General features: G+C 62.0%; 2 protein-coding genes across 2 annotated transcripts; one reads left to right on the top strand and one right to left on the bottom strand.

Annotated features, from left to right (window-relative positions):
• Window positions 1-1,013: 1,013 nt before the first annotated feature.
• On the top strand, window positions 1,014-7,023 carry TRPV4 (transient receptor potential cation channel subfamily V member 4). The gene is given in 16 exon segments (XM_086623218.1): window positions 1,014-1,390; window positions 2,410-2,582; window positions 2,823-2,975; window positions 3,132-3,272; window positions 3,384-3,682; window positions 4,160-4,339; window positions 4,413-4,571; window positions 4,693-4,785; window positions 4,970-5,043; window positions 5,148-5,313; window positions 5,523-5,589; window positions 5,836-6,152; window positions 6,271-6,398; window positions 6,613-6,676; window positions 6,678-6,735; window positions 6,890-7,023. Coding segments are annotated over 16 exon segments (2,583 nt in total).
• Window positions 7,024-13,096: 6,073 nt separating this feature from the next.
• Window positions 13,097-25,870, bottom strand: FAM222A (family with sequence similarity 222 member A). The gene is given in 3 exon segments (XM_086623817.1): window positions 13,097-13,300; window positions 13,302-14,314; window positions 25,789-25,870. Coding segments are annotated over 3 exon segments (1,299 nt in total).
• Between the last annotated feature and the right edge of the window lie 843 nt (window positions 25,871-26,713).

Here is a 26,713-nt window from a genome sequence, read left to right as displayed (position 1 = left end):
GGACCCGCAGGGAGGGCTGAGCTCCCCGGAGGCAGGAGCTGGGCTGAGCCTTAACGCTGATGTGTTTCACGGTGTGTTTTCATGGAAAGTGGGGCTTGGGATGACTCGGGGTCACTCACCTGTCTGCCCTACCTGTCACTCACCTGCCCTGCCCACAGGGACCTGGCAGGCAGGGCATGGTGGTGCCCATGGCATGGTGCTGTGCTTTGCTCTCCACGCTGGTAGCGCGGCTCTCCTGCAGCCCCATCTGCCTCTGGGCAACCGAAACCCGTAATTTCTTGTCCTAACCGCTGCTCCTGCCCTCCTCGTGGAGGCTGCGGCTCCCCTGTGCCATGTCCGTCCCCCTCCCGGTGCCCAGCGTGGCCATGCCAGCACCATGGGCACCCAGGACCAGGTCCCACCGAGCCCCCGGGGCTGCAGGAGCAGTGGGGCATCGGGGACCAGCCTTGGTCCTGCTGCCAGCCCCGCTGTGGTGGCAGCTCTCCGCTGCATCCAGGCGCTTCCCTGGGCGCGGGGTGTATCCCAGGAATGTTTTCTTTCCTTGGGCGGCAGATCGGAGCGCACAGGGTCTGCTCTGTGCCCTGTCCTGGGCTGCACCCAAGCTGACCGCAGCGGGGAACGGCAGCGGGGCCAGGCTCGTCCTTGCCCGTTACGGCTGCGCTTTGAAGCCAGCAGTGCCGCAGCCGGTGGGGCCTCTGCGGACACGAGGGGTCCCCGTGGCCGGGTAGGTGGGCGCCGAGGAGAACCAGGGCAGGCAGGACTGGCCAGGAGACCCCTGGGCTGCGGGGGTCCCGCTGGCCTCAACTGCTGCCAGGGACGGTGTGGGACCTCCCGTGTGATGGGGCTGGGCAGCGCGGGGGCACGGTGCCCCGTGGGAGAGGATGGGGAGGGACGGGGGTTGTTTGAAGGTGACGCTGGGTTTTCCTCTGCCAGGTCTCCTGCTCCCGTGGAAGGAGCTGGAGGTTGCAGCCGCCCAGGCAGGCTGCTCCCAACCGTCCCTCCGGCCAGGGAGCATGGCAGATGCCGAAGACCCCCCACGCGCTGTTGGCAGTGATGCCGGGGAGGGCCCGGGGGATGATGGGTCCCTCCAGAATGACTCCTTCCCGCTCTCCTCGCTGGCCAACCTGTTTGAAAGTGAGGACACCCCGTCCCCCGCCGAGGCAGCCCGGGGCCCCCCCAGCGCCGGGGATGGAAAGCAAAACCTCCGCATGAAATTCCACGGAGCTTTCCGGAAAGGCGCCCCGAAGCCCATGGAGCTGCTGGAGGCCACCATCTACGAGTCGGCCGTGGTCCCCGCGCCCAAGAAAGCCCCCATGGACTCGCTCTTCGACTACGGCACCTACCGCAACCACCCCAGCGAGAACAAGCGCTGGCGCAGGAGGGTCGTGGAGTGAGTACGGCGATGCCCGTGCACCCCGGTGCCGGCAGGGAGTGGTGGGGTGGGGGGCACACTGGGCACAGCGCCATGGATATGGGGATACTGGGCAGCTGGGGAGGGGGGACAGACCCCCCATGGCTCCCTGGGTGGTACTTTGGGGTGCTGTGGGCAGGGGGTACCACACATGGGGGGCAGCTGGGCTGTGCCACGCCGTGGTGTGGGTCTGCAGCGCCGTGGTGCCGTGGTGCCAGGAGCATGGCTCCCCTTCCCCCTTGCCAGTGCCGTGAAAGAGGCTCTGTGCGCCGGCCGCTCCCCTGGCCGGTGTGGACGTCTGGCTCCCCGGCATGAAAGGGCTTTTCAGGAGGGCCTCCACCCTTCCCGCGCCAGGAAACCGGAGCTGGGAGGGGGGCAGCCCACGGCCAGGCGCACAATGCCCGTCTGTGCTGGGCACCTGGGGCGGCCGCCGTGGCCCCCAGCCACTGTCCCCACCCCAGGGGTGCGGGCTGGCTCGGGCAGGGGGTGCCCCTGTGCCCTGGCAGGAGCTCGGTCCCTGGGGTGGGCAGGGATGCAGGTGGGTGGAGGGGGCTGGGGTACCCCAAGTGCCCCCAGCCCCGGAGATCCCTGGCTGGGGCAGCCACCGTCCCTTCTCCCCCCGTTCCCGGAGCCCGGAGCCAGCCGGTTGTCCCCAGCCTGTCCCGCTGCTGCTGACTGCTCCGACCGGTCTGGCTTTGCCCGCGGCGCCGGAGCGTGGCTGATCCCGTGGCCCGTCCCTGCGGGGGGCACGGCTAGGGGCACAAAATGCTGCAGCACCCGGCCGGGAGCTGGCAAGGCACCCAGCAGCCCCCCTGGGCGATACTGGGAAGTGGGTTGCTGGGAGCACTGGACTGCCCTGGCCCCACGGGTGTCCCTGGCCAGTGGGTGCCCTGGGATTCCTGTGCCCTTCCCCGGCAGCTGAGCAGCCTCGAGCTCATCACACGGGTGGGAAACTGAGGCAGCGGCTCCAGTCCCCAGCGCTGGCACTTCTCCCACAGGAAGCAGGCGCCGGGAGGGAAGGGGCCGGCTCCCGACCCACCCCCCGTCCTCAAGGTCTTCAACAGACCCATCCTCTTCGACATTGTCTCCCGGGGGTCCCCGGCCGGCCTGGACGGGCTCCTCTCCTTCCTTCTCACCCACAAGAAGCGCCTGACAGACGAGGAGTTTCGAGGTGAGCACCCAGGGCTGATCCTGTCCTGGGACCCCCGTAGTGCCAGAGCTGTGCCAGGCCACCAGTGGTCCCCATGTCCCCATGGGGATGGCGATGCACAGCCCCAGCACGGGGGGCTGCGGTGTGCGGTCCCCACGAGAAGCTGGGGATTTGGCCAGGGAGGGCAGGGGTGTGGGGCTGGGCACCCCCATAGCCCGGGGTGCTCGCCCTGGCCCCCCACTCAGCACCCTCTGCTCCCAGAGCCCTCCACGGGGAAGACCTGCCTGCCCAAGGCGCTGCTCAACCTGAGTGGGGGCCGGAACGACACCATCCCCCTTCTCCTGGACATCGCCGAGAAGACGGGCAACATGCGGGAGTTCATCAACTCGCCCTTCAGGGATGTCTACTACCGAGGTAGGGGGGCACAGCGCCGCCAGGCACGGGCGACCCCGGGGAGGTTTGGGGACCGGAGCAGCAGGGACCCTGAGGAGGATGAAGGATGCTGGGGAGGTTGGGGACCCCGGGGAAGTCCTGGGGCGAGGCGGGGGCTGACGGGTGCCCGCGGCGCAGGTCAGACAGCCCTGCACATCGCCATCGAGCGCCGCTGCAAGCACTATGTGGAGCTGCTGGTGGAGAAGGGAGCGGACGTGCATGCCCAGGCGCGTGGCCGCTTCTTCCAGCCCAAGGATGAGGGTGGCTACTTCTACTTCGGTGAGCGGGGAGGGAGCCGGAGGGTTGCCCGGGGCAAGCAGCTGCTCCCTGGGGCTGCCCTCCTGTTGATGTGAGGGTGATGGGTGCTGTGCTGGCACGCTGTCCCCGCAGGTGAGCTGCCCCTCTCGCTGGCCGCCTGCACCAACCAGCCCCACATCGTGCACTACCTGACGGAGAACGGGCACAAGCAGGCGGACCTGCGGCGCCAGGACTCCCGCGGCAACACCGTGCTGCACGCCCTGGTCGCCATCGCCGACAACACCCGTGAGAACACCAAGTTCGTCACCAAGATGTACGACCTGCTCCTCGTCAAGTGCGCCAAGCTCTTCCCCGACACCAACCTGGAGACGCTGCTCAACAACGACGGCCTCTCCCCGCTCATGATGGCAGCCAAGACCGGCAAGATCGGGGTATGGTGACCCCCTCGAGCCGGGACCCGCCGTCGCCAGCTGCGAGGGGCCGAGCCCCATCAGCTCCCGGCTGAGCCCTGTCGCACTCGGTGCATGTCCCTGCAGCGCAGCTTCTCTCTGCAGATGCTGCTGGAAACCTGCGCGCGCAGCCTAGTGACCTGCTTGATTAATCTTTCCCTAATTAACCCCAGGTCCTCGGCACATCCCCTCGTCCTTTCCCCTCACTTGCCCTCCCCCTCCAGCAGAGCAGGCAGGGGGGTCGTTAAGGATGCAGAAGCTGCAGCATCCTTGGGGGTGCCCGCTGCCATGGTGTCCCTTCACCCTGGGACACCTTGGGGCGCCGGGGGTGGGTTGGGGTGCTCAGTGGTGGGAGGGGATGTGCCTGGGGTGGGGTGGGTGGGAGGAGAGCGGGGTGCCCCGAGCAGGCGGGGGCCAGGTGCGGGTCTGCCCACGGGCAAGCGGTCCTCCCTGCGGCAGATCTTCCAGCACATCATCCGGCGGGAGATCACGGACGAGGACGCCCGGCACCTCTCGCGGAAGTTCAAGGACTGGGCGTACGGCCCCGTCTACTCCTCCCTCTACGACCTCTCCTCGCTGGACACCTGCGGGGAGGAGGTGTCCGTGCTGGAGATCCTTGTCTACAACAGCAAGATCGAGGTGCGTGGGGGCCGGGGGGCAGCGAGGGGGCCGTGGGGCCGGGTCCCCGCTGACAGCACCCGTGTCCCGCCAGAACCGCCACGAGATGTTGGCCGTGGAGCCCATCAACGAGCTGCTGCGCGACAAGTGGCGCAAGTTCGGGGCTGTCTCCTTCTACATCAGCGTGGTCTCCTACCTCTGCGCCATGGTCATCTTCACCCTCGTCGCCTACTATCGCCCCATGGAAGGCCCCGTGAGTCCCGTGGCACGGCCCCATGGGCCAGTGCCTCGTGACAGGGGGGTTTGCTGGGTCTCTGCTCCAAGCAGCCCTGCCTGCCCTGGGATGGTGGAGCAGTTCTGTCCTTTCCCCGCAGCCCCCCTACCCATACACCACCACCGTCGACTACCTGCGCCTGGCTGGGGAGATCATCACCCTTCTCACCGGCATCCTCTTCTTCTTCACAAACGTCAGTGCGGCAAGGCGAGAGGTCCTCCCGTGGGACGGCTGAGCTGAGCCTTCGTGGTCTCCACGCAAGGAGCGGCCCGTGTCCCGAGGCATCAGCCCCCACCGGGATGCCCCTTGGACACCGGGACTCTGCCATGCAGGGGCTTGCTCCCCTGACCCCCCCAAACTCTCCCTCTCTCCCCCAGATCAAAGATCTGTTCATGAAGAAGTGCCCAGGTGTGAACTCCTTCTTCATAGATGGCTCCTTCCAGCTGCTCTAGTACGTGGGGACCCCGCTCCGTGAGCCGCAGCACCCCCGCACTTGCGAGGGGCAGTAGCCGGCGGTGGCTGTGGGTGCAGGGTCTGACCCCGGCTCTCCTCCAGCTTCATCTACTCGGTGCTGGTGATCGTCACGGCCGGGCTGTACCTGGGCGGCATCGAGGCGTACCTGGCCGTCATGGTCTTTGCGCTGGTCCTGGGCTGGATGAACGCGCTGTACTTCACCCGAGGGCTCAAGCTGACGGGGACCTACAGCATCATGATCCAGAAGGTCTGGTGGGGTCCAGAGTCTTCTCCTTCCCCAGCGGGGCTGGGCCTCCTATGGATGTGCAGCCCAAAGGGAGGGTCCTCCAGGCTTTCTTTAGGGTTTCTCACTGTGCTCAGCCCGGCTGTCCACACGGCATGGCTCGGCGATGGTGCCCGGCACACAGCTGGGCGCTGTGGTCCAGCACATCTCACCCCACTCTCCATCACTTGCAGATCCTCTTCAAAGACCTTTTTCGCTTCCTCCTGGTCTACTTGCTCTTCATGATTGGCTATGCGTCAGGTAGGCGCCCGGCCAGCGAGCCGGGAGAGATGAGCCCTGCAGCATGGCATGGCACGGCACGGCGTGGCACAGCCGGGGAAGGGGCTGAGGAGCCGCTGCTGCATCCTATGTGCCTGCAGGCTCAGCCTTTGCCTCCTCCTGGGGTGAAGAGGGGCTCAGCCAGTGTGGAGCTGCGTGACAGCCCGTTGTGGACCACATCCTTGCTGCTGCCCCATGGACTCACCATCCCTGTCTCTTCTGCTGCAGCTCTGGTGTCCCTCCTCAACCCCTGTCCCAGCAGTGAGTCCTGCAGCGAGGAGCAGTCCAACTGCACGGTGCCCACCTACCCCTCCTGCCGGGACAGCCAGACCTTCAGCACCTTCCTGCTCGACCTCTTCAAGCTCACCATCGGCATGGGTGACCTGGAGATGCTCGAGAGCGCCAAGTACCCCGGCGTCTTCATCATCCTCCTCGTCACGTACATCATCCTCACCTTTGTGCTCCTCCTCAACATGCTCATCGCTCTCATGGGTGAGACCGTGGGCCAAGTCTCCAAGGAGAGCAAGCACATCTGGAAGCTGCAGGTACCACCCAGGAGCTACATCGCAGCACCCCAAGCTCCATCAAAGCAGCACCACCTGGGCGAGGGACCCCCGCACCTCCGTCCCCAAGTGGCTGAGGGGTCCCTGGTGTCCCTGGCAGTGGGCTACCACCATCCTGGACATCGAGCGCTCCTTCCCTGTGTTCCTGCGGAGAGCCTTCCGCTCAGGGGAGATGGTCACCGTCGGGAAGGGCACTGATGGGACGCCCGACCGCCGCTGGTGCTTCAGGTAAAGGCAGGAGCCCTGAGGAGCTGGGAGCAGCTGAGCCTCTCCCACCACAGTGAGCAGCATTGCAGGGTGCTGGTGCCATGCATTCATTTGCTGGGCAGTGGTGGCATTGCTGGTGGCATTGCCGGTGGTGGGATGGCACAGGGATGCAGGAGCTGCCGCCCTGGCTCCCAGCCACCCCGTGCAGCCCCTGTGGGTCCAACTTTCCCCACAGGGTGGATGAGGTGAACTGGTCCCACTGGAACCAGAACCTGGGCATCATCAGTGAGGATCCGGGCAAAGAGCGACACGTACCAGTACTATGGCTTCTCCCACACCGTGGGCCGGCTGCGGAGAGGTGAGCGCGGTGGGAGCATCCCTCGGGATGCTGCTCGCAGCCTCCCATGAGCCCCGGGAGCAGATTTGCTCTGGGGACCGGGCGATGTGGGGTGACCGGGGAGGGGGAGCAGCCCCAGGCTCCCAGCTCGGACGGATTCCTGCCGTCATCGCAGATCGCTGGTCGACGGTGGTGCCGCGCGTGGTGGAGCTCAACAAGAGCTGCCAGCCAGAGGAGGTGGTGGTGCCGCTGGGGACGGCAGAGGCGTGGGATCGGCGGCACGGCCAGGCCTCGAGCTCCCAGCTCTAGCACGGCGGCGCTGGGAGCCAATGGACTCTGCCCAGGCTCCCGGCACAGCCCTGGCACTGCCCTGGCACCGCCAGCAGAACCGCGGGCTGGGCTGGATGGTGCTTGTCTGCTCCTCAGGGATTCGTGCAGCCTCCATCCCTCTGGCAGCCGCTGTGCTGGCGGGTGCCCAGCCCGGGCGGAGGGTCCTGGCCCTGCCCTGGCATTGCTGGGGGTCTCTGGCTCGCACAGACGAGCTCCAGCGCCGCCGCTTCGCTTTGCCGAGCCAGGGCTGTCAGCCGTGCCAGGGCGGGAGCCTCTGCCGCGGGCAGGGTGCTGTGAGCGCGGCCCCCTCTGCCCACCAAGGCCAATGGTTTTTGCCACACGTTTTTGCACAAGATTTATACGACTATTTATTTAGTAATAAAGACTGACCTGCCACCGCCGCCTCCTCCTGCCGTTGACTGATCCCAGCTGGGAGAGCATCACTGCACGCAGGGCTCCGGAAGGGAGTCAGGAGCCTGCTGCTCCCTGTGCCATGCTGTGCTGTGCCATGCCATGCCGTGCTGTGCCGTGCCATGCCGTGCTGTCAGACAGCCGATGGTCACCCAACACGCTGAGCTCACACTCCTCTGCAGACAGCCCCTCTCGTGGTGCTCGGTGCAGCCTGGAGCCTGCTGCCAGCCTGGCAGGGCACCACGATGGCACGGAGCGGGCAGGAGCCCAGAGGACACGGGGCAGAGCACCCTGTGCCTGCTCGGATGGGTGAGGCTGCACCGAGCCGCGGGTGGAGGTCATGGCTGGCTGTGGCACCCGGTGTTGCCCTCCTGGCCTTGGCTGCTCTGCCCAGGAGATGGGGGAGCCCGGCCCTGGCAGCCCTGCACTCATCGGGTGGTGCATGGCTGGCAGCGCATGGCTGCCATTGCACAGCTGCGGTGCACGGTTGTGCTATGCAGCTGTGGTGCACAGCTGCGGTGCACGGTTGTGCTATGCAGCTGTGGTGCACAGCTGTGGTGCACACACGGGTATGGTGCACGGCTGGTGCACGGCGCAGGGCCGGGGCTGCAGTTCCACTGGAGGGCACCACACTCCGTGCGATGCCAGATCCGGCCCTGGCAGGGAAGAGGGAGCCCGGGGCCGTACTGGGCTGCTGCCCTACACCCGGCTGGGCTGGCGGGCAGGCTGTGGGGCTGGGCAGGACGTGGGGCTGGGCAGCTCTGGGCTGGGGGCAGCCGGACCGAGGGCAAACCGAGGGTCTGCAGCCGAGCTGGGCGCCCGCCCCGGTGTCCCTCTGCACCCTTCGCCCCGTCCTCGCATGGGGACCAGCCCTGCGGGACGTGGGTCTGCAGGATGAGGCCGTTGACTGGCTCCTGCCCAGCTGCCCTCGCGTCTGGGCTGCTGCTGGGCAGGGAACGGGGCCGAGCCTGGGAGCTGCCCGGCGGGAGCAGGACGAGGTCCCAGCAGGTTGGGCAGCAGGATGGCAGCAGTGGCCGGGCAGGATGCTCCTCTGCCCCATCACGTTGCGCCTCTGTGACCGCGATGCTCCTTTCGTCTCCCTTCGCAGCCACCTGCAATGGTTTGGTTTCCTTCAGCAGCTGGACGTTGTGTAGGTCTGGAGGTCGGATTTGGGTGGGCACCAGCAGCCTGGTGGCACAATGACATGGTGGCAGAGATCCTGGCGAGGCCCTGGAGCCAGCCCCAGCTTGCTAAGCAAATGATATAGCAGGAAAGGGGCCACTTCATCTTCAAACTTGATTACTCGCCGTTAGCTTTAACTGCACCGTCTCCGTTTAAATGTGATTTACATACATCTCGCATATTGTGGTGGAAGTATCTCCCCAGGGGCAGGGAATGAAGAAGTTTCATTATCGCTACTTAGGAGAGGCTGAGCTTTCAGCTCTCGGCTCGCGCTGCGTAACCGAACGAGGAGCTGAACCCGCTCCCAGTTTCACCAGCTGTTATTTGAAAATGATCAACTTTGCTTTCGCCCGGCCGGGCGGCCAGGCCCCACCGGGTACATGGTGACCAGCCCCAGCTGGGCAGTGTGGGGTTGCTGGGGAGCCCCAGCACAGGGCTCAGTCACCTGATGTGCTGGTGATGGGCTCTGCCTTGCAGCCACCCCTGGCTACAGCGCTGGAGATGTGATTTTCCAGCCTAATTGGAAATAACCCGATTTTTTCCCCTCCTGTGCAAATTCTGATGTCCCAAAGCTGAGGGGCTGCGTGTGAGCGGGGTTTAAAGCGGTTGGGATGCAAAAAAGGGTGGAGGTTGCTGCACCCTGTGCCATCACACTGGACCCTGCTATGGCTCGGTGGGGATGGGGATGCTGCGGCCACCACGGTGCCATCCTGGCACAGGATGCCTCTGCCACCTTCAGGGCTGGCATTCGGCCCTTTGACACCCTGCCCTGCCAAGCCCTGAGCTCTCGGCACCCTCTGCCTCCAGGCATGGCCACGGGAGTGGGGGGCACCCCAGGGGCTGGCGGGCTGGGGGCGCTTGGGCACGGCCCCCTCCTGCTCCCCCCGCGCCGCCCTGCCAGCGATGACAAACCCAACAAAGGGAAGAGAAAAGCACTTGTCATCCAGAATGCGGAGCGCGGAAGCAAATTTATTTTAGATAAATCTAAAGCTTAATTTGTGAAGCTAATATCAATCAAAATGAGAGATGGGTTTTTTTAAGTCCTTTGCAGCCGTGCAATTTATCCTGCCTGTCTCTGCCTCTTCTCCTCACTCCCAAGCAGCAAAGGCGGCCGCTAAGTTTAATATCAGCCTCATGCACACCTGCCTTAGAATTATTATTATTATTATTATTATTATTATTATTATTATTATTATTATTATTATTATTATTATTATTATTATTATTATTATTTCAATTGGGAGATAGTTGCAGACCAGAAATGGTGTCGTTTCCCCCGGCACGTTCCTGCAGGGCTCACGGAGTGCTGCACCCAGCGGGGCGTGGGAGGGCTATGGGTGGCGGTGGCTGCGCTGTGGGTGCCAGGATGCGTCTCGGGGGTCCCTGCCCCATCTCCAGCCGATGCCTGCAGGCATTTTGGGTCCCCACGGACCCATCTGTGCCCGGCAGAGCTGGCACCGTGGCGGTCCTGGGTGGAGGCACCTGCCCAGGAGGGACCCATCTGTTTTGTGTTGCACATTTGAAGTTTTCCGGTGCGCGATGAACTCCTCCTCCGAGAGGGAGCCATCGGGGGGGAGAATTAACCTGCTAAATAATAACCCCCCCGCGCACCCCCTAATGAAATGTAATGACTTCGGGACCGGCAAGATGGATCGCACCGTCGCTCCCAGCCGCTCCCTCTGATTTATGGCGACGTGGGAAACGCGACGGAGGCAGCGCTGATGAATCCCCCTCCGCGGGGCACCGGGAACGGGCAAAGCTTCTCCTGGGGTCCCCAGTGAGGCTCCGGGCACTGGGCAGCCCTGGCTCTGGTATGCCCCCCCCCCCACTTTGGTAGCCCCCAAAGCGGGGGGACCCCATGGCGGGGCTGCGGCTGGCACTGCCACCCCATGCCCAGCACAGAGGGACCCACCGGCACTGCTGTTTCTTCGGATGTGGCATCTTTTTAATGACAAAGATCTAAGCAAATATTTTTCCTCTCGCTGGTCTAATTTTAATACACAGGCAAGAAACAGCATCCCACCCCCCCCTCCTGCCCCAGGAACATTAACCTCTGTGAAAATTTCCTTTTGTCCCAATTCCTCTTTGTTCCCCGGCTCGGCTGTCACGCCGCTCGCTGCGGGTGACGGAGCGGTCCCCTCCCGGCGTGCCATAAATACCGGCACAACCACGCGCGCCGCCGTTATGGCAGCAGAGCAAACAAGACAAATGGAGCCGCGGGCTCCGGCTGCAGCCGTGGCCCTGGGGCAGCTCCGGCTCCATCCCCATCCCTGTGCCCAGCTCAGGGGCCAAAAATAAGAACAAATCTTCATCCCCGGCAGACCAGCCCTCTGCCTCCTGTTAGCAGCTCCCAGTTTCCGCTGGGACCGGTCCTGCGGCCAGCGATGGCCATGGGCAAGTTTGGGTAGGAGCTGGTTTAAAAATGATGCCAATTCTGCAGGTGGATAAGTGGCAAATCAAGCAATCCCCTGCCCGTGCCCTCGCAGGCACCGCAGTCAGCCCCGGGCAGGGGTGCGAGTGGGCAGCCGAGTGCCCGCCACCCTCAGCCCCCTCCCCGGCCGGGATAACCACGTGCCATATGGCACTGCCGCGGGACGCACCCTCTGCCCAGAGCTGTTTGGGATTTAATACTATTGTCCTCAACCAACCGGCTCGTTGTTGGGGACAGGAAGCTGTCGTGGGGCAGAGCAGCGGGGTGGTGGGGGTTAGGGGAGAGCAGCCCCCCCCCCCCCACTGGAGACCCCTGGCTCTGCCCTGGCACCGGGAACCCTCCTGCCGGGGGAAAAAACATGGCAAACTTGCTGCAGATGATGGGTGGTGGGGGAGATGCCCGCGTGGCACCACCAGTGCTGGGGTGGGAATGTGGTACCTGACCCCCGGCGCCCATCACCCGGCCCTCGGGGCTGCGAGGGGCGAGCAGCCCACGGGTGCACGTGGGGCCACAGCCCTAATCCTGGGGATTTGGCCCACGTGTGCCCACCTCGCCTGGCCCGGCCGCCCTTTGGGTGTGAGGCAGAGGCTGGCACCGCGGCCGGATTAATGGCTCAGCGGCGTTAGCGGGTTATTTATAGGGGTGGGGGGCGGCCGGGGGGGTCCCAGCTCTTGGGAGGGGGGGTCCCAGGGGAGCCCACAGCAAAGCAAAGAGACTCCAGAGCACACGTCCAGCGATATCCTGGTTTTACTTTGGGAAAAACACCATCCGGACACACGGCTTGCGGGTTTTGTGTTGGTTTTTTTTTTGTTTTTTTTTTTTTCATTTGTTTTCTCTCATTTTTAAAACAATATAGTGCAGCCAGCACTTCTCACAGTAGAATATAATGGTCAATTTTAGTATAAAAAAAAACATTCTCAGAGATTTGTAAATGCACTTAGTGCTTGAACAGGCCTTTCAGGGATACAGTACCTCTTTTCCGAGCACAATCACCTTGGGTTTCATCGGGGTAATTTTCTTCTTTTTTTTTTAACCTTTAAGCATCAAAACACTTTGTATTTTGTGGTGCGGAGCCTTTTTTTTAAATGAATAAATCTATTAAACACAGAATTACACGTGGTGAATAACGGACCATAATGAGCATTTTGGAACTATTTTGTTGGTTTTTTTTTTTAAAAAAAAAGAGCGCAGGAGGTATGTGAGTGCCCTGGTACCGCGGGCGCCTCCAACCCAGAACCAAGGTAGAACTGACAGTAACGGGGGAAAAAAAAACAACCTGGAAATGTGAGACCCGGGCAGGTTCCCGGGGTGCTGCGGGGCAGGAGAGGGGCCGGGGGGTCCCGCTGGGTGGCACCGAACCTCCCGGTTGAGTGGGAATAGGAGCCGGTGGCCAACGCGGGGCTGGGTGAGAAGAGGAGGAGGAGGAGGAGGAGGAGGAAGAGGGGTGAGAGGAGACTCTGTAGCAGCCAACACGTAGATGTACAGCCTAGTCAACTAAAAAAAAAAAAAAAAAAACAACCCAAAATGAAAAAAAAAAAAAATAATCTGTTCAAGTTTTCAAGTGTTTTTCTTAAATAGCCTCCAGACTGTCCCCAATTATTCGCTTTAATCAAAGCAGTGCAAGTTACGGACTTCAGCTCCAGGCCCGGCGCGAGCTCCCTGCGGCCGGCTGCCGGCGAACCTCCCGGGCGGCCGCGGCACCGGGCACTGCCCCGCCGGAGCCTCCTCTCCCTGGATAGCAGCAACTCGGAGCGATTCCCTGTTCACATTCGTGGAGATAAAATGATTTCTGAGCTATATAGACAAGCGGTCCTTCGTCCTCGGCTTCCAGCGGGCTGCGGGTGTATCCAGTCTGGGGACCCCGGTGAAACGCCAGTGTCCCGGGAGCTCTTTCGGCAGCGGACCCCGTATCCCCCTCCCCGTCCCCCTGCCCTCGCCGCCACGGTCCGGTACCCGCGCGGTGCCGGAGGGTAGCGCGGCTCGTGCCAAAGTCCTCGCCCTGGGTTTGGGAAAAGCAGCATCGGTCCCTTATCTGTAGACGGGCAGGCGGATGTGGGCGTGCTGGTGGTCCAAGAGCCTTGGCACAGACACGGTCTCGTAGCCCTTGCCCAGCATCTGCTCCTTGATGCAGGGCGGGTGGATGTCATTGATGAGATACTCCAGGGACTGGAGGCTGCTGCTGAGGATGGAGGTATTGCAGAGGGTCTTGCTGGGCAGCCCCTCGGCGGGGGGGCACCCCCAGCTCGCGGGGCCCGGCCCCCAGCTCCGGTGGGTTGTAACAGTCACTGTTGGGGGTCACCAAGACGCTGTTCCAGGGCGGGGCGAAGTACTGCCCCACGGCGAAGTTGCCGTGCATGCAGTTCAAGGGGGACGAGCTCACCTTCTCGGCCGCGGCGCCCAGGGCGTAGGGGCGCGCGGTGCCCGCGCACGTCTCGGGGGACTTGCTGAGGGCCCCCCCGCCGCCGCTGCCCCCGCTGTACATTCGCAGGTGCTGCTGCTGCTGCTTCTGCTGCCAGACCAGGTAGTCCATGCCCTCGGGGTAGACGCCCGCCTTGGGTCCCAGGGCCGGTGCCGGGTTGGAGCCCAGCGCCAGCTCGGCGCCCTTGCGGCACTCCGGCAGGACGGCGGCGGCGTAGGCGGTGGTGCCAGGGAAGGCGCCGTGCTTGGCCGGGCTGGGGTTGGTGGCCACGACGGCCGGGCAGCCCGGCTGGGCACCCTGCGCCTGGCACTGCTGATTGATCTGGTAGATGATGCTCTGGATGGAGGGCAGGTTGGACGGCGGCAGGGCCAGGCTCCTGCCCGCCAGCGGCAGCACGGAGGCCGCCACCGTCACGTTGGGGGGCACGGGACCCTCCAGCTGCTTCTGGCCGCCGTGATAGCTCAGCTGCCCGGCGCAGGAGGGACCTTGAGCTAAAGTGCTTGACACGGGGTAGGGAGCGATGCCAACCTGGGCGGGCGAGAGCTTAGTCCGCTTCCCCTCCGAGTTCTTCACCACGCTTTTGCCGGAGGCTTTGACGATGGCCAGGAGACCCTGGTAGCCGCCGGCGTGCAGCGGGTAGGGGCTGTAGCGCTGCCCCGTGGTGTCGTAGCCGTTGACCGTCCGGTTAAGGTGCTTGTGCTGGGGGACCCTGATGTTGGTGGGGAAGATCTTGATGGTCAGGGGGCTGTTGGCCACCTTCTGTGCGTAGGCGTCCAGCTCGGCGGGGCTGGGGTAGCGCGGGGAATGCATGGGTGCCGCCGTCTCGCCTGCGGGAGCAAAGCGTAGGGTGAATCCGGTGCTGCCGGCAGGAATGGGACCCATCACCCTGGCATCCCTCCCCCCACCCCGCGACTCCCACCCGCTCCCAGCAGAAACCAGGTCAGGGCACCAACCTGCCCCCTCCCGCTGACGGAGTCACTTCTAAGTGGCCTAAAATAAACTCGGTGTGGAGAATGGAAATGTCACTTTACCCAACGGGGGAATCTTTCTCCGAGATTGGATTTAAACTACATTATACAAGCAATTTCATGGGTGCTTTGCGCTGCTACGAGAACCTCACCAAAAATGGAAAAGCATTGCATTTACCAGCCATAAATCAGCAGTTCCTATAATGAGCACAAAAATGTCACTTTTATGCAATTTTACAGATGAACAAAACTGGTGAAATTAACTGTGGTAACCTACTGGAGTCAGCAAAAGCCACTGCAGAAAAAAAAATTATATATGTATATATTTTTGTTCCTTTCAAACTCTTTCCCGAGCAAGTTTCTGCCATTCTGGTGTGAAAACTCATTTGTCGTACCCATTATACTTTCATTTGGAGTTTATCTTGAGTATCCAATGAGCCACCAACTGTGAAAATGATTAAATCTACAAAATCTATCTAATAGATGGAATAAATTAGGTGTTTAAAATCTCCACACACACACACACATGCACATACACGCCAGCACATGGGGAACGACGTTTGCTCCCAAGCCGGTTTGGAAACCTCCAGCTCTGCCAGAGGATGTCGGCAGCACCCCAGGGATGCCGGAGCCTGGGATGTGCTTGCCCAGAGCCAGGTTTTCCAAGGGAGAGATGGTCAAATCGAGGGGGGGTTTGGGGCTGGCACCCCCCTGCTGAGGGAGCCCCAGCCCTCCCAGGGCAATTTTGGAGGCTCCCAAGCAGCGCAGACCTCCGATACCCGGGGGAAGGGGCCTGCGGGTGCTGAGCATCCCTGCGGGAACGCTGGGGAGAGCTTCGCTCCAGATGCCACCAGCGATTCCTGATGCCACCACGTGCTGGGTGGCAAAGTCACCGCAGAAGAGCAGCACTGGCAGGTGCTAACGAAGACACCTAACGAAGGCGTTAAATTGGGCTGCAAAGTCCGTCTCAGTCCCGCTCCGAGGGATGCTCCAGTGCGGTGCCCGCTCGCACGGATGGGCATGCCAGAGGAACCAGGCACGGTGTTAAAACCCGGATTCCAGGTGGGCTGGGGCACTGGCAGCTGCAGGACTCCGGGTCCTCCCCAGGCAGCAGCACAATGTCCAGGGAGACGCAGGAGCGAGGCCGTGGCTGCTCCTCATCCTCAGGCATCGACCGTCCAACCTCCGTCAAGATCCCAAGCCCGGTGGCACCTGCGCCCACAGAGCTGCACAGGGGCACGCAAGTGTGCACACTGGGGGTCGCTGGGCATGGGCACCCCATGAGCTGGTGCACACAGGGGGCTGCGAGCGGGACTCCGCCTGCCCAACGGCACGGCATGGCACAGCACGCTGCCTGGCACCACGGCCCGCCGGCACGTACATCTGCATTCCCCTTCATGCAGGCACCACTGTCCTTGGAGGTGGTAGCATCGTGAATACTCAATTAACATGACACTAATTAGCTGGTGACACTTGCAGAATCCCTAATGAGCCCATTCCATGGAAACGCTCTTTTCCAAGGAAAAATAATAAAAAAAAATAAGGGACCATTGCTGGAGGGAGGGAGGTGGCATCGCCTGTGGGCATCACGGCTCCCTGGCACGAGTCAGTGGGTGACGCTTTTGGTACAGCCCCGTGCAGCCCCCCTGGAGCTGCCCACTGCTTGCCTGGCTGAGCTCGGCGGCGGGCATCCCACCCGTGAGCCCCGGTGCCGGCACGTGCCCGGGGAGCACCAAGAGCCGGCCGGGGGGGGGATCCAGGAGCCACCTTTGTCGCCTCTTCGTGCCAGCTGGGTTGGATGTGACAAGCCACCAATTCGGTGTGTTGTCACATATCAGGGTGACGCACCGAACCCCCGCCAGGAAAATTACAGAGCGACCGATTTCCCGGCGGCTCCCGGCGCGCTGGCGGCTGCGCGGCTCCGCTGCTCCCCCTCTCCGCAGTAATTACTGCTTTCCAACGGGCTGTAATTACCGGGAGATGCAAACTCTCCCAGCCACGAACCACCGCCGCCACCCGGCAGCGCCGATGCCCGGCCGCTCACCGCCACGTTTGCCCCCCTCCTCTTAAACTGGAGCCATGGGGGCCATCACGCCGGGGCCGAGCGGGATGTGCCGCGGACCCCCGGCTGGTGTGGTTCACCTCCGCCGGGCTCGTTGCCACGAGCAGCCCCGGCTCTTGCCACCCTAAACCAAACGTGGCCGGAGCAGCGCGAGGCACAGGGATGGGCACCCATCAACAGCCACTTCTCCCAGAAGATGCTTCGCCGGCTCCCTCCCTCCCTCGCCGGCGTTCCCACGGGATGCGGGCAGCACACCCCCAGCTCCGGGCTCCCCCTCCCTCCCTGACCTGCTCTATTTTTCCAGCCTGCACTCAATAACAGCTAAATAATTGAATCTGCTCAGCAGCCAAAGATTTGTTTTGAATTTTATTGGAATTTTAAATTGTTTTGTTTCTTCAGTATTTTATTACTGTAAATGGAAAATGCATCGCCCGCAGTAATAATCCGATGGCTTTTTATATTACTCCAAGCTTCTGCTCAAAGCATTATTGGAAAGCCAGGCAGAAACGAGAAGCCATTATAATGGCAGCACAGGCTTATAAGATTACGCCTCCAGCTAAACAACTTTTTACTTTAGCAAATTGGCCACCAAACCCGGTTCGAGACACAGATGTAAATCCCAGACCCCACTGGTGCCGCGATCCGGAATAAATCCTGGTTTATGGGTGAGGGAGCTCCCGCCCCGCCATGCCCGGAGCAGCCGGGTCTGTGCAAAATGTCCGAGAGGGACAGAGGGGTGGGTGTGCGAGGGGCGGGCAGGGGATGGGGGTGTCCTGAAAACCCCCCAAAAGCCTCCCCTGGCACGTGCACCCACTGCCAGCATCCCTCGCATCCTCCACATTCCCAGTATCTAGAGCATCTCCTGCATCCTCAGCATCCTCAGCATTCCCTGCATCCCCCACATTCCCAGTATCTCCAACATCTCCAGCATCCTTGGCATTCCCCACAACCCTCAAATTCCCAGTATCTCCAGCATCCCCAGCATCTCCTGCATCCCCAGCGTCCTTGGTTTCCCCAGGGATCCCCACGCTGTGCTGAGCTGCAGTGGCAGCCCACGAGGGCTGGGAAAGAAGGAAAGATGGGGAGAAAGGAGGGGAGGGAAGCTATCCGAAGGCATCCTTACGGCAGACGAGACCAAGGCTAACTGGAAGCTGACGATCCGAGGCTTGTGCCGTGCAAGAAGCGGCTGGCACAAACCCACAACAGTCCCCAATTACCCCCGGCCCCGGCTCCGCTGGGACACAATGGGCGCTGGCGAAGCCCAGCTGCCGGGCCCCTAATTAACCCTGATTTTAACCGTACACTTTTAAAGGCACTAAAGCAGCTACAAAGTGGAGAACAAGGCAGGGTTAATAGCGCAGACCTAAATTGCAGGGCCCGGGCCCCAGAGCAATAATAGACCTGTCTGGGCTGCTCAGCTGTCAGTCAGGAGAACAATTCGGCACCCGAGGAGCCCACGGGAGCGGCAGCATCGGGGCTCTGGCACTCAGTGTCTGCTCCGTTAAAGCAGTTGTGGGGTCAAAATGGTGCCAGGAAAGATGCTCAGCACCAGGAATGGTATTCAGCATTGGGAAGGATGATCATCAGCAGGATGCTTGATAATGGGAAGGATGCTCAGCACTGGGAAGGATGCTTGGTACCAGGAAGGATGCTCAGGACCAGGAGGGATGCTCGGTACCAGGAAGGATGCTTGGTACCAGGAAGGATGCTCAGGACCAGGAGGGATGCTCGGTACCAGGAAGGATGCTCAGGACCAGGAGGGATGCTCGGTACCAGGAAGGATGCTTGGTACCAGGAAGGATGCTTGGTACCAGGAAGGATGCTCGGCACCAGGAAGGATGTTTGGTACCAGGAAGGATGCTCCACTCTGCTCCAGCAGCCCGGCTGCCCCGGGTGTCCCCCAGCCTGGTGCCAGCAGCAGCACCCCTGGCTGGGTCCCCCCTTCCCTGGAGAAGGGTGAGCTCACACACCAGAAATTTATGGCTTTAATTTTGAGGCCACGATGCTGGAGGAGCCGCTGTGCTCCCCAGGCGCTCACCCCACTTTGGAAGGGGACAGCGGGCAGGACGGGGGGCACATCCCGGGGGTCAGTGCCCGCAGCGCCGCAGCCCTGAGCGAGGGCTCAGCGGGGATGAGCTGAGAGAGGACACGGCAGCAGCAGGCGGCACCGAGCTGGTTAACAGCCGGCATGAAAGACGGGCTGCTGCCACAGACAGGCAAGATGAGCTCCCTCCCTCCCTCTCCTCCTCCTCCTCCTCCTCCTCCTCCTCCCCTCCTCTGTGAGACAGGATGATGGGACAAACCTGATTTTTACACATCGAAGGCGCTAAAATATTTTGCAACAAATGGAAGTAGTAATCCGGGCAGTAAATCTCGGAAACGCTGCCAAAGGCGAAGCCACGGCTGGAAGTGACCTGGTGCCTCGCTCAGACCTCACTTCCCAAAGGAAAGGGGATTGCCACGCTCCCCCTGCCATGGCACAGGCAAACCGTGGGCACGTCCCGGCTGCTCCGCTGCAGAGGGTAACCAGCAGCACGACACTGTAACTCCGTCCCAAGGAGGGCAAGATGGTGAGAGCCACCCAACGGGACCAGCCTGGCGCTGGGGATCCGGCCCGTTGGTGCCAGGACCTTCAGAGCGGAAGGCTGCTTCCCGCCGCTGGCACAGCCGAGCTGCTGCCAGCTTCTCCTCCTGGTGCAGGTGTGTCCGGTGCCCGGGCAGAGTCGTGGCTCGGCACCGTGGGCGGGCTGGGGTGTGCCAGGCGGGTTTGCCAGGGATGCTGGGCAGGCTGTAGCGGCCAGTGCCGTGCCCGCTGCTTGGGCAGCCCTTCAGGAGGAACGTCCAGGGGCTCAACTGCAGGTTTCTGCCCTGAACCCCAATGCGAAGCCCCGGCTGCTCTGCCCACCTTCCCTTCGCATGGTCCTGGACACCATGTTACCCCAGGAAGGGGCATTTCCCAGGGGTTGCCTTGTCCTGCCCCAAGCATCCTGCCAGCCCTCGCCCTCCCTCCTGGTTCTCGTCCTCCAGCCCCATCCTGCCTTGCCTCTGTTACTGGACAACGCTGGTGTTTCGCTCCCGGCAAAGGGGCGGGCAAAGGGGCAGCAATCAGGCAGGATCATGAATTTACGCAGGGCAGGGGGGGTGGGAAGGGGAGCGATGCTGAGCGTGGCGGGCAGAGGCAGGAGGAGATGCGAGGACCTGAGCCATGGCACAGTGGTCAGTGTGCCAACGGCCGCTGCAGCCTCCAAAGGAGTTAAACTCGGCCAGAGCCAGGAGCTCGCCCCCTGGCACTGGGACCAGGCTCCCCATTCCCCTCGCAGCAAGGTGATCCCAACATCTTCAGAGCTTCAAAAAGCATCGAAAATCTCCTTTTTCTCTGCCTGCAACACTGGGAGCAGATTTCGGAAGAGCTAAGCCCTAAATATTTGCAAAACACTTGGAAGAAACCGCAATATTTGCAAAACACTTGGAAGAAACCTCAATATTCGGAAAACACTTGGAAGAAAACAAACAAAACCTGGTGTGTTTAACAAATAAATAAATTCCTTGAAGTTTGGGTCGGAGCCTCAGGCTCGTAAAGGCGCCTGGGCAGGAATAGGCCACCTCGGCCCCGTGGGCAGCCCCCCTGGCAGGACCCCCTGTGCCCGTGCAGTGCAGCTGGGGCGCTGGAGCTGGGAACCCCCTGCCAAGGGCAGGGCAAACCTCAGGGGGTCTCAGGTGGAGCCGGGGGGGTCTCTGCCCTGCCCAGACCCAGGGTGACCCGCAGGCGGGCACGGGGGTGTGCAGCCCCCAGCCCTGGGCAGAGCAGCCGCGGGAGCCGGCACGGGTGTCACACATCCCTCGAGCTGTTTTCGGGGTGCAGCCGGGCACGGGGGGTCATTGGCGCTGCCCCCTCATGCCACTCGCTGCCATCATCACATCACACCGGTTTTCCCACCCCATCAAGTGCGGTGGTTTCTATGGTGACGGTGTCCCCAGCACGGGTGGCGCAGAGGCCACTGTGCCGCGGCGGATGTGGCAGGGGGCCCGTGCACCGGCGCAGTCCCCGGCCCCCCACGAGCACAGCCCTGCCTGGGACAGCAGCCACCCATAACCGGCACCCTTGGCACCACCACCGCTGCCCTCCAAAAACGCTGTGCCCCCACTGCGGGACCCCCCGTGCCATGCCCCAGCCCCCGGTGTGGAGCCAGCACAAAGGCATCCCCTGGCAGAGCATCCTTGGCGCGAGGAGCCGCGAGACAAACGCGCCCCGGCTTCGGGGGCCGAAATGAAACCCAACGACAGAAATAATAACGGGAGAAATCCGTCGGAATAAACGTAGGTGGCAAACGCCGCGCGGCAGCCGCGCAGGAGCCGTAAGCTGCAAAGACAACAAAATTCATGACAAAGCACAAAGGGAAGCGCCGGGCTCCGCCGTCCCCAGATATTCATCCGTTAACACGTTCCCTTTTTAGGCTGACATGTCATTTCAGACGGGCCTTTTTTTCCTCCCCTTCCTTCTCCCCCTCGCCGGCGCGCGGCTCTGCCGAGGCGGCTGCTGAATCGGATCACCCCAGGGCGAGCACTTTATTATCTGCAGTCAAAGCGTCACCACAAATACCCGTCTACACACACACGTGTCACTTCCCATTTGTCTCCTCCACGAGGTATTAGTGCCGCGCGCCGCCGTGCCGCTGCGCATCGTGCCGCCGCGGCCACCGGCCAGGAGGATGCCCCGGTGTTACCCCACTGCTGCCCCGATGCCACCCCAATGCCATCCTGAATCCATCCCTGTGTCATCCCAATGCTGTCCCAGTGCCACCCCAACACTGTCCCGATGCCACTCTTATGACAACCAGATGCCACCCCAACACCACCATGATGCTGCCCCAATGCCACCCCAACACTGCCCCAGCACAGCCCTGATGCCACCCCAACACAACTCCCATGCCATCCTGATACTTCCCTGATGCCATCCCAGTGCCACCTCAATGCTGTCCCAACTCCATCCTGATACCTACCCAATAGCCCCCACAAATGCCAGCCCAATACTGCCCCAATGCCACCCATGTGACACCCAAAACAGCCCCAATGCCCCCCTGATGCCATCCCACCATGCAATCATCGAGGAGATCCCGGGACCAGGAGGGACCCTGCCGTGGCCGGCAGCCTTGGCACCGCATCCCTGCCAAAGGGCACAGGGTGGGCACCCCAGCCCAGGCTGTGGGGACCGGGTGCCCCTTCCCGGGGTATGCAGCCCTGCGCAGCCCCGCTGGCACCCAGGAACCTGCTGCACTGCCGAGGGACTGGTGCAATCCTGGAAAGCTCAGACACAACCCAAACCCCCTCACGTGCCAGGGCGTTACCAGCAGAGCCCACCCAAAGCCCTGCCTGGTGCCGGGCAGCCCCCCCTCACCCATCCGTCTCCCACCGCGCACGTGACCGATGGAAAAGTGTTTTTGCAGCGTTTCCTGGCAGGGAAAGTGCAAGTCAACAGCACATTTTGGGCACGGCAGTTAATTGAACTCCTTTTTATGGCACGTACATAAATACACAGAACCATCATTAACCGATCCCCTTCCAGAAACCGAAAATGAAAGAATTAATCTTATTTCACTCATGTGTAACCCCTCATGAAATTAAAATGATATTTTATGGGTGTGTACAAACGCAGAGCCTCGCTGCAGCGACTTTAATGAAAACGCCCTTGGAATAAGTAGAATTGGGTAACGAGGGGCCGTTAAGCCGGGCTTTAGCCCATGTGCAATTAAACAGTTTTATCACCGATGAGAGTCCCCACGGGTGAGCGGGGCGAGGGGTGGGTGACCCCAGAGACATCACCTCTCATCAGCCTTTTAACATCCCGGCCGGAGCCCTGGGAGGGCTCACGCCACCCCCAAGAGCCATTCCTTACGCCGTCCCCATGGCACCGAGGGGTGGGGACCCCCGGGACCCCCGGCATGAGGCTGGATGGGGAGTCCAGCCCTGCCAGAAGGACGGTGGTGGTTGATGCTGGTGTGGTGAAACGTGCTGTCAGCATGCAGGGAGCTCACTCAGGGAGCCCCCCATGACTCCCAGCAACGTACGGAGCCCACCCACTCCGGGGGGCACGCACCCTGCACCCCCCTGCCGCACGCCCAGCCCCAGGCTGACGGCAGAGCGGCGCGGGCTGGAGGAGGGCACGCAGAGAGTAACGGTTAATTAAATATAAGCCACCGCTACGTTATGCAGAGAGCAAGAGCAGCAAAGAGTTTGGCCAAGCCGAGAGTGGTATTATTTGATTTATAATTTAAATAAAGCTCAGGATTCCTGTAATGCGCACAGAATAAAATCAAAAGGGACCAGGCTGCTGGAGTTAATTGGACGTGATATTTTCCTGAGGATGCTGCTGCTCCGCAGGCTCCTGCTCCTCGGCTGGAGGTGGGCAGACATGGGCAGGGCTGGCCAAGCTCTGGGCACCCTCCTGCATCCTCCTCGAGGTTGCGATGCCGCCGTGCCATGCTGGCGCCCGCGCTGCAGCCCCGGGATTGCCAGCAAGGGAAACCGGCCGCTGCCACGAGCCAGCAGCGGCGAGCGCCGTGGCAAAGTCACCGACGGCATTGAACGGGGTGGATTTTGTGGGATGCACCGAGCTCGCTGGGATGGGGATGCACCGAGCTCGCTGGGATGGGGATGCACCGAGCTCGCTGGGATGCGGATGCACCGAGCTCGCTGGGATGCGGATGCACCGAGCTCACTGGGATGGGGATGCACCGAGCTCGCTGGGATGCAGATGCACCGAGCTCACTGGGATGCGGATGCACCGAGCTCGCTGGGATGGGGATGCACCGAGCTCGCTGGGATGCGGCCGCACCGGCACGTGGGGCACAGAGACAGGGGGATGGTAATTAGCGGGAGAGCCAAGGAGCAGGGATGGGGGGCGAAGGCCCAGGGACCGGCAGCTCCCAGCACGGGCAGGGAAATCAGTCAGCTCACCTTTTAGGTGAAATTAATACAAAAATTAATCAGCGGCGCGGGCAGGATAATAGGATTTCACAGTGGTGCTGGGCCAGACGGCCAATGTGCCGAGAGCCAGACTCATTTAATATCGACAGAAACAATGCCAGAGGACAGAAATAAGACCCATAAAGATAATTACTGAGATACTCAGGAGCAAATTAAGTAATCAGAGGCACTTCTAAATTGTGCCTCGTTTAAGAGAACGCTATCGCTGCCGATTACCTACGCGGGCGCTCGGGAGGCGGCAGGAGGCTCGGCCCCGCGCGCCGGCTCGCCAGCCCCTCCGCGCCGCGTTTACCGCAGGTGCCATAAATAAAGAAGAGAAAATCGTATTCCCAACCAGATGCGTGGCCCTGGATGTCACCTGCAATTTAATTTGCACTAGCAGGAGGCAGAGAGGAGCGAGCCGTGCTGGATTTGCCCATAATGAGCGGAAACACACGGGCAGCTAAACTTTGATTAAGGTGACCCGGCTGGCGGCAGCCGGCGGCGAGCGTGGCACGGCGCGGGGGGCTGGCGGGGGAGCGCGGCCGCTGCCACCTGCTCGATGGGACGTGCCCTGGTGGGGAATAAGCCTCGGAGATCTCGGGCAAGCACAGTTCTGCCCCAAGGGATGGGGGGCGATCGGCCAAAAACCCCACTCCCCCGCACCTGCCAAGGTCCAGCTTGGGGTCAGACCTCTGCCACCCGCTCTCCTCCCACCGGCGCAGCTCAGGGACCCTCCCATCACCCCGGGACGTGGGTGGCTGCAGCCATGAGTAGCTCTCCCCACCAACGGGTGCCTTGCCACGCACGGAGTCCAGGTCCCCAAACCTCCTGATTTTAGCATCTTCACTGGGAGGGTCTCTGGTGGGGTGGGAAGTGCTGGGGAGCACCAAACCCCTGGCAGGAGGGTGCTCTTGGATCCCATTCCCAGGGTGCTGCTCCTCAGCATCCCCATGGGCTGAGATGGTCCCACACTCTGAGCCACAACCAGGTCTCCAGTAAACCCCGCCAGGCTCAGCCCGCCCGTGGATCTCGCACCGCGTGGGCACACGGCTCAGCTAATCAGCCCGTGGCAACGAGGCGCGCCGGGAGCCGGACCCTCGCGCCAGCCCCGCGTCGCCGCGCGCTGCTCAGGCGTGACGGATTAGGAATAATTTTACACAAGCAACATCCGTTTTCCTTCCAGACACTAATAAGGAGGAGACCGGAGCGGCACCGCGAGCTCCGGCGCAGCACAAGCAAACGGGGCTCCACGTATGCACCCGCTTTACAGACTCACCAAGACCCCCAAGAGATGACACCCCGACGGGTGCTGGGGGCAAACAGCTCGTGGGGGCACAGATTCTGCCCACCCCCACCACTGCTGATGCACACACGAGTGCTTCCCCGCCGGCGATGCTGGGACGCGCGGGCGCCCATCACCCTGCCTCTGGCCTGGGCCACCTGCTCCCCGCAGCGATGCTGCGCCGGAGCTTGGGGAGCTTCACCCTAAAAATCACCCTCCTGGCTGCCAGTGCCACCCGAGCCCCGCCAAGGCGATGCCAGGGGTCTCCGGCATGGCCGAGCATCACCCAAACCCCGCGCTCGGCTCACTCGTCCGCATCGGGGTGCCCAGGTAGGGGGGGGGAAAAAAAAATCTCCAGGAAAATGCAGCTCATTAAACAAATGCCCGGGGGCTGTCACAGACTAACAAGCTGAGCTTTAGCAGCTGATTTGTCTTCAGCCAGCAATGTTTAAAAATCCAACTGAGACCAGCAGAAAAATATCCCCTCCCCTCTTTAAAACACACATTCATCACCGGAGAATCTCACTGCGCCTTTGCCAGGCGGGGAGGTCAAACCCGCCCGCCTAAAGCAGCCTCATTAAATATACATTTAATCATGGTTTGGATTGAGAGACAAAGGCTGGGAGAGACAGGTGCTTTACTGGAGTGACCTTTTGGATCCCATTTTAATGTAACTAGTTTACAGCTTATCTGAAAGGGCAGCTCCTGGGGCCGGCGCGCGGCGGCAAAACGGGGAAAGTAATTAGGGGGGGAAGGGCCGGGGAGGTTTGGGGGGCCGCGGCGCAGGCGACGGCAGCACCCTCCGCCGCCGCGCTGCCAGGCAGCTCTGCAACATCTTCTGAAGTTCGACTTATCAACCAGAACAACCCAATTTAATTTGCTTATCTTGTCTCCTTCCTCCCCCCTCCCTGCCCCCCCCTCCCCTGCTCCTGCTCTTTTTAATTATCAGTTAAATAAATGTCTTTTTCAATAAGAGAAGCAGCATCAAAGCGGGCACGCGTTCCCCCCGCCCCGGGCACTTACACTTGCGTGGCTCCAGCGCCTTGTTGGGGCAGGCGAGGTGCTGGGCTGGGGGGTTCTGGGTCCTCTGCAGACAGGCCAGCATGGTCCAGGGGTCCCGGCGGGCAGTGCCGCCCCCACCGCCAGCCCGTGCCCTGCCAAGAGAGGAGACACGTTGGTCAGGCGAGGGCACCTGCCTGTCCCGCTGCCCACCACCCTCCTGCCCACCCAGCCGCTCCCCAGGCAGAAGCTCCCGGTGCCAACCACGGGCACGCACGCTGCTCACAGCCCTTTGCTCCTTCGGAGATAAAACAATAACTCCGAAAGCCTTAAATAAATAGGAATGTACATAAAATGAAAATGAAGGTCTCAGTGGGCGATTTGTGTTCCCTGCAAAGCTTTCCACCCTTCCCACCAGGAACGGGGCACAGCCGGGGTACCCCTCCGGCACCGTGCTCCTGGCAGTGCCAGCCCACTCCGCCAGTGTGCCAGCCGGCTCCGGCCAGGGCTGGGGAAAGATGGCATTAAAATCCCACTTGGAGTCCTGGGATCTGTCGCCAGCTCCCAGCTGGCATTGAAATCTGCTCGACAAAAGCTGGAGGGGGTCAGGCCAAAGTCATCACCGCCACCGCTCTGTTAATTGTACATCCTTCACGAGCCGCCGCGGAGGGCATGAATTATAACCAGTTGCTGCTGACACCCTCCCACTGCTCCGGCTGGCGCAGGAAGTGATATTCCCGCTTGGAGAGGGCAGGGAGACGTGGGCAGGAGCGGCAGAAAAGTAGGCGGTGGTGCCCGTCCTCCGGCATCGCAGTGTCTGAGCCATCGCTCTCCTGGCTCAATGTTTACTGATGGCAGGGTGGCACGGCTGGGTCACGGCTGGGTGGTACGGCTGGATGGCACGGCTGGGTGGCACGGCTGGGTCACGGCTGGGTGGCACAGCTGGGTC

This window comes from Tauraco erythrolophus, chromosome 19 (genome assembly GCF_009769465.1).
Source record: "Tauraco erythrolophus isolate bTauEry1 chromosome 19, bTauEry1.pri, whole genome shotgun sequence".
Classification (NCBI taxonomy): Eukaryota; Metazoa; Chordata; class Aves; order Musophagiformes; family Musophagidae; genus Tauraco; species Tauraco erythrolophus.
The sequence above is the reverse complement of the archived record's forward strand: the minus strand, read 5'-3'. Positions and strand labels throughout refer to the sequence as shown.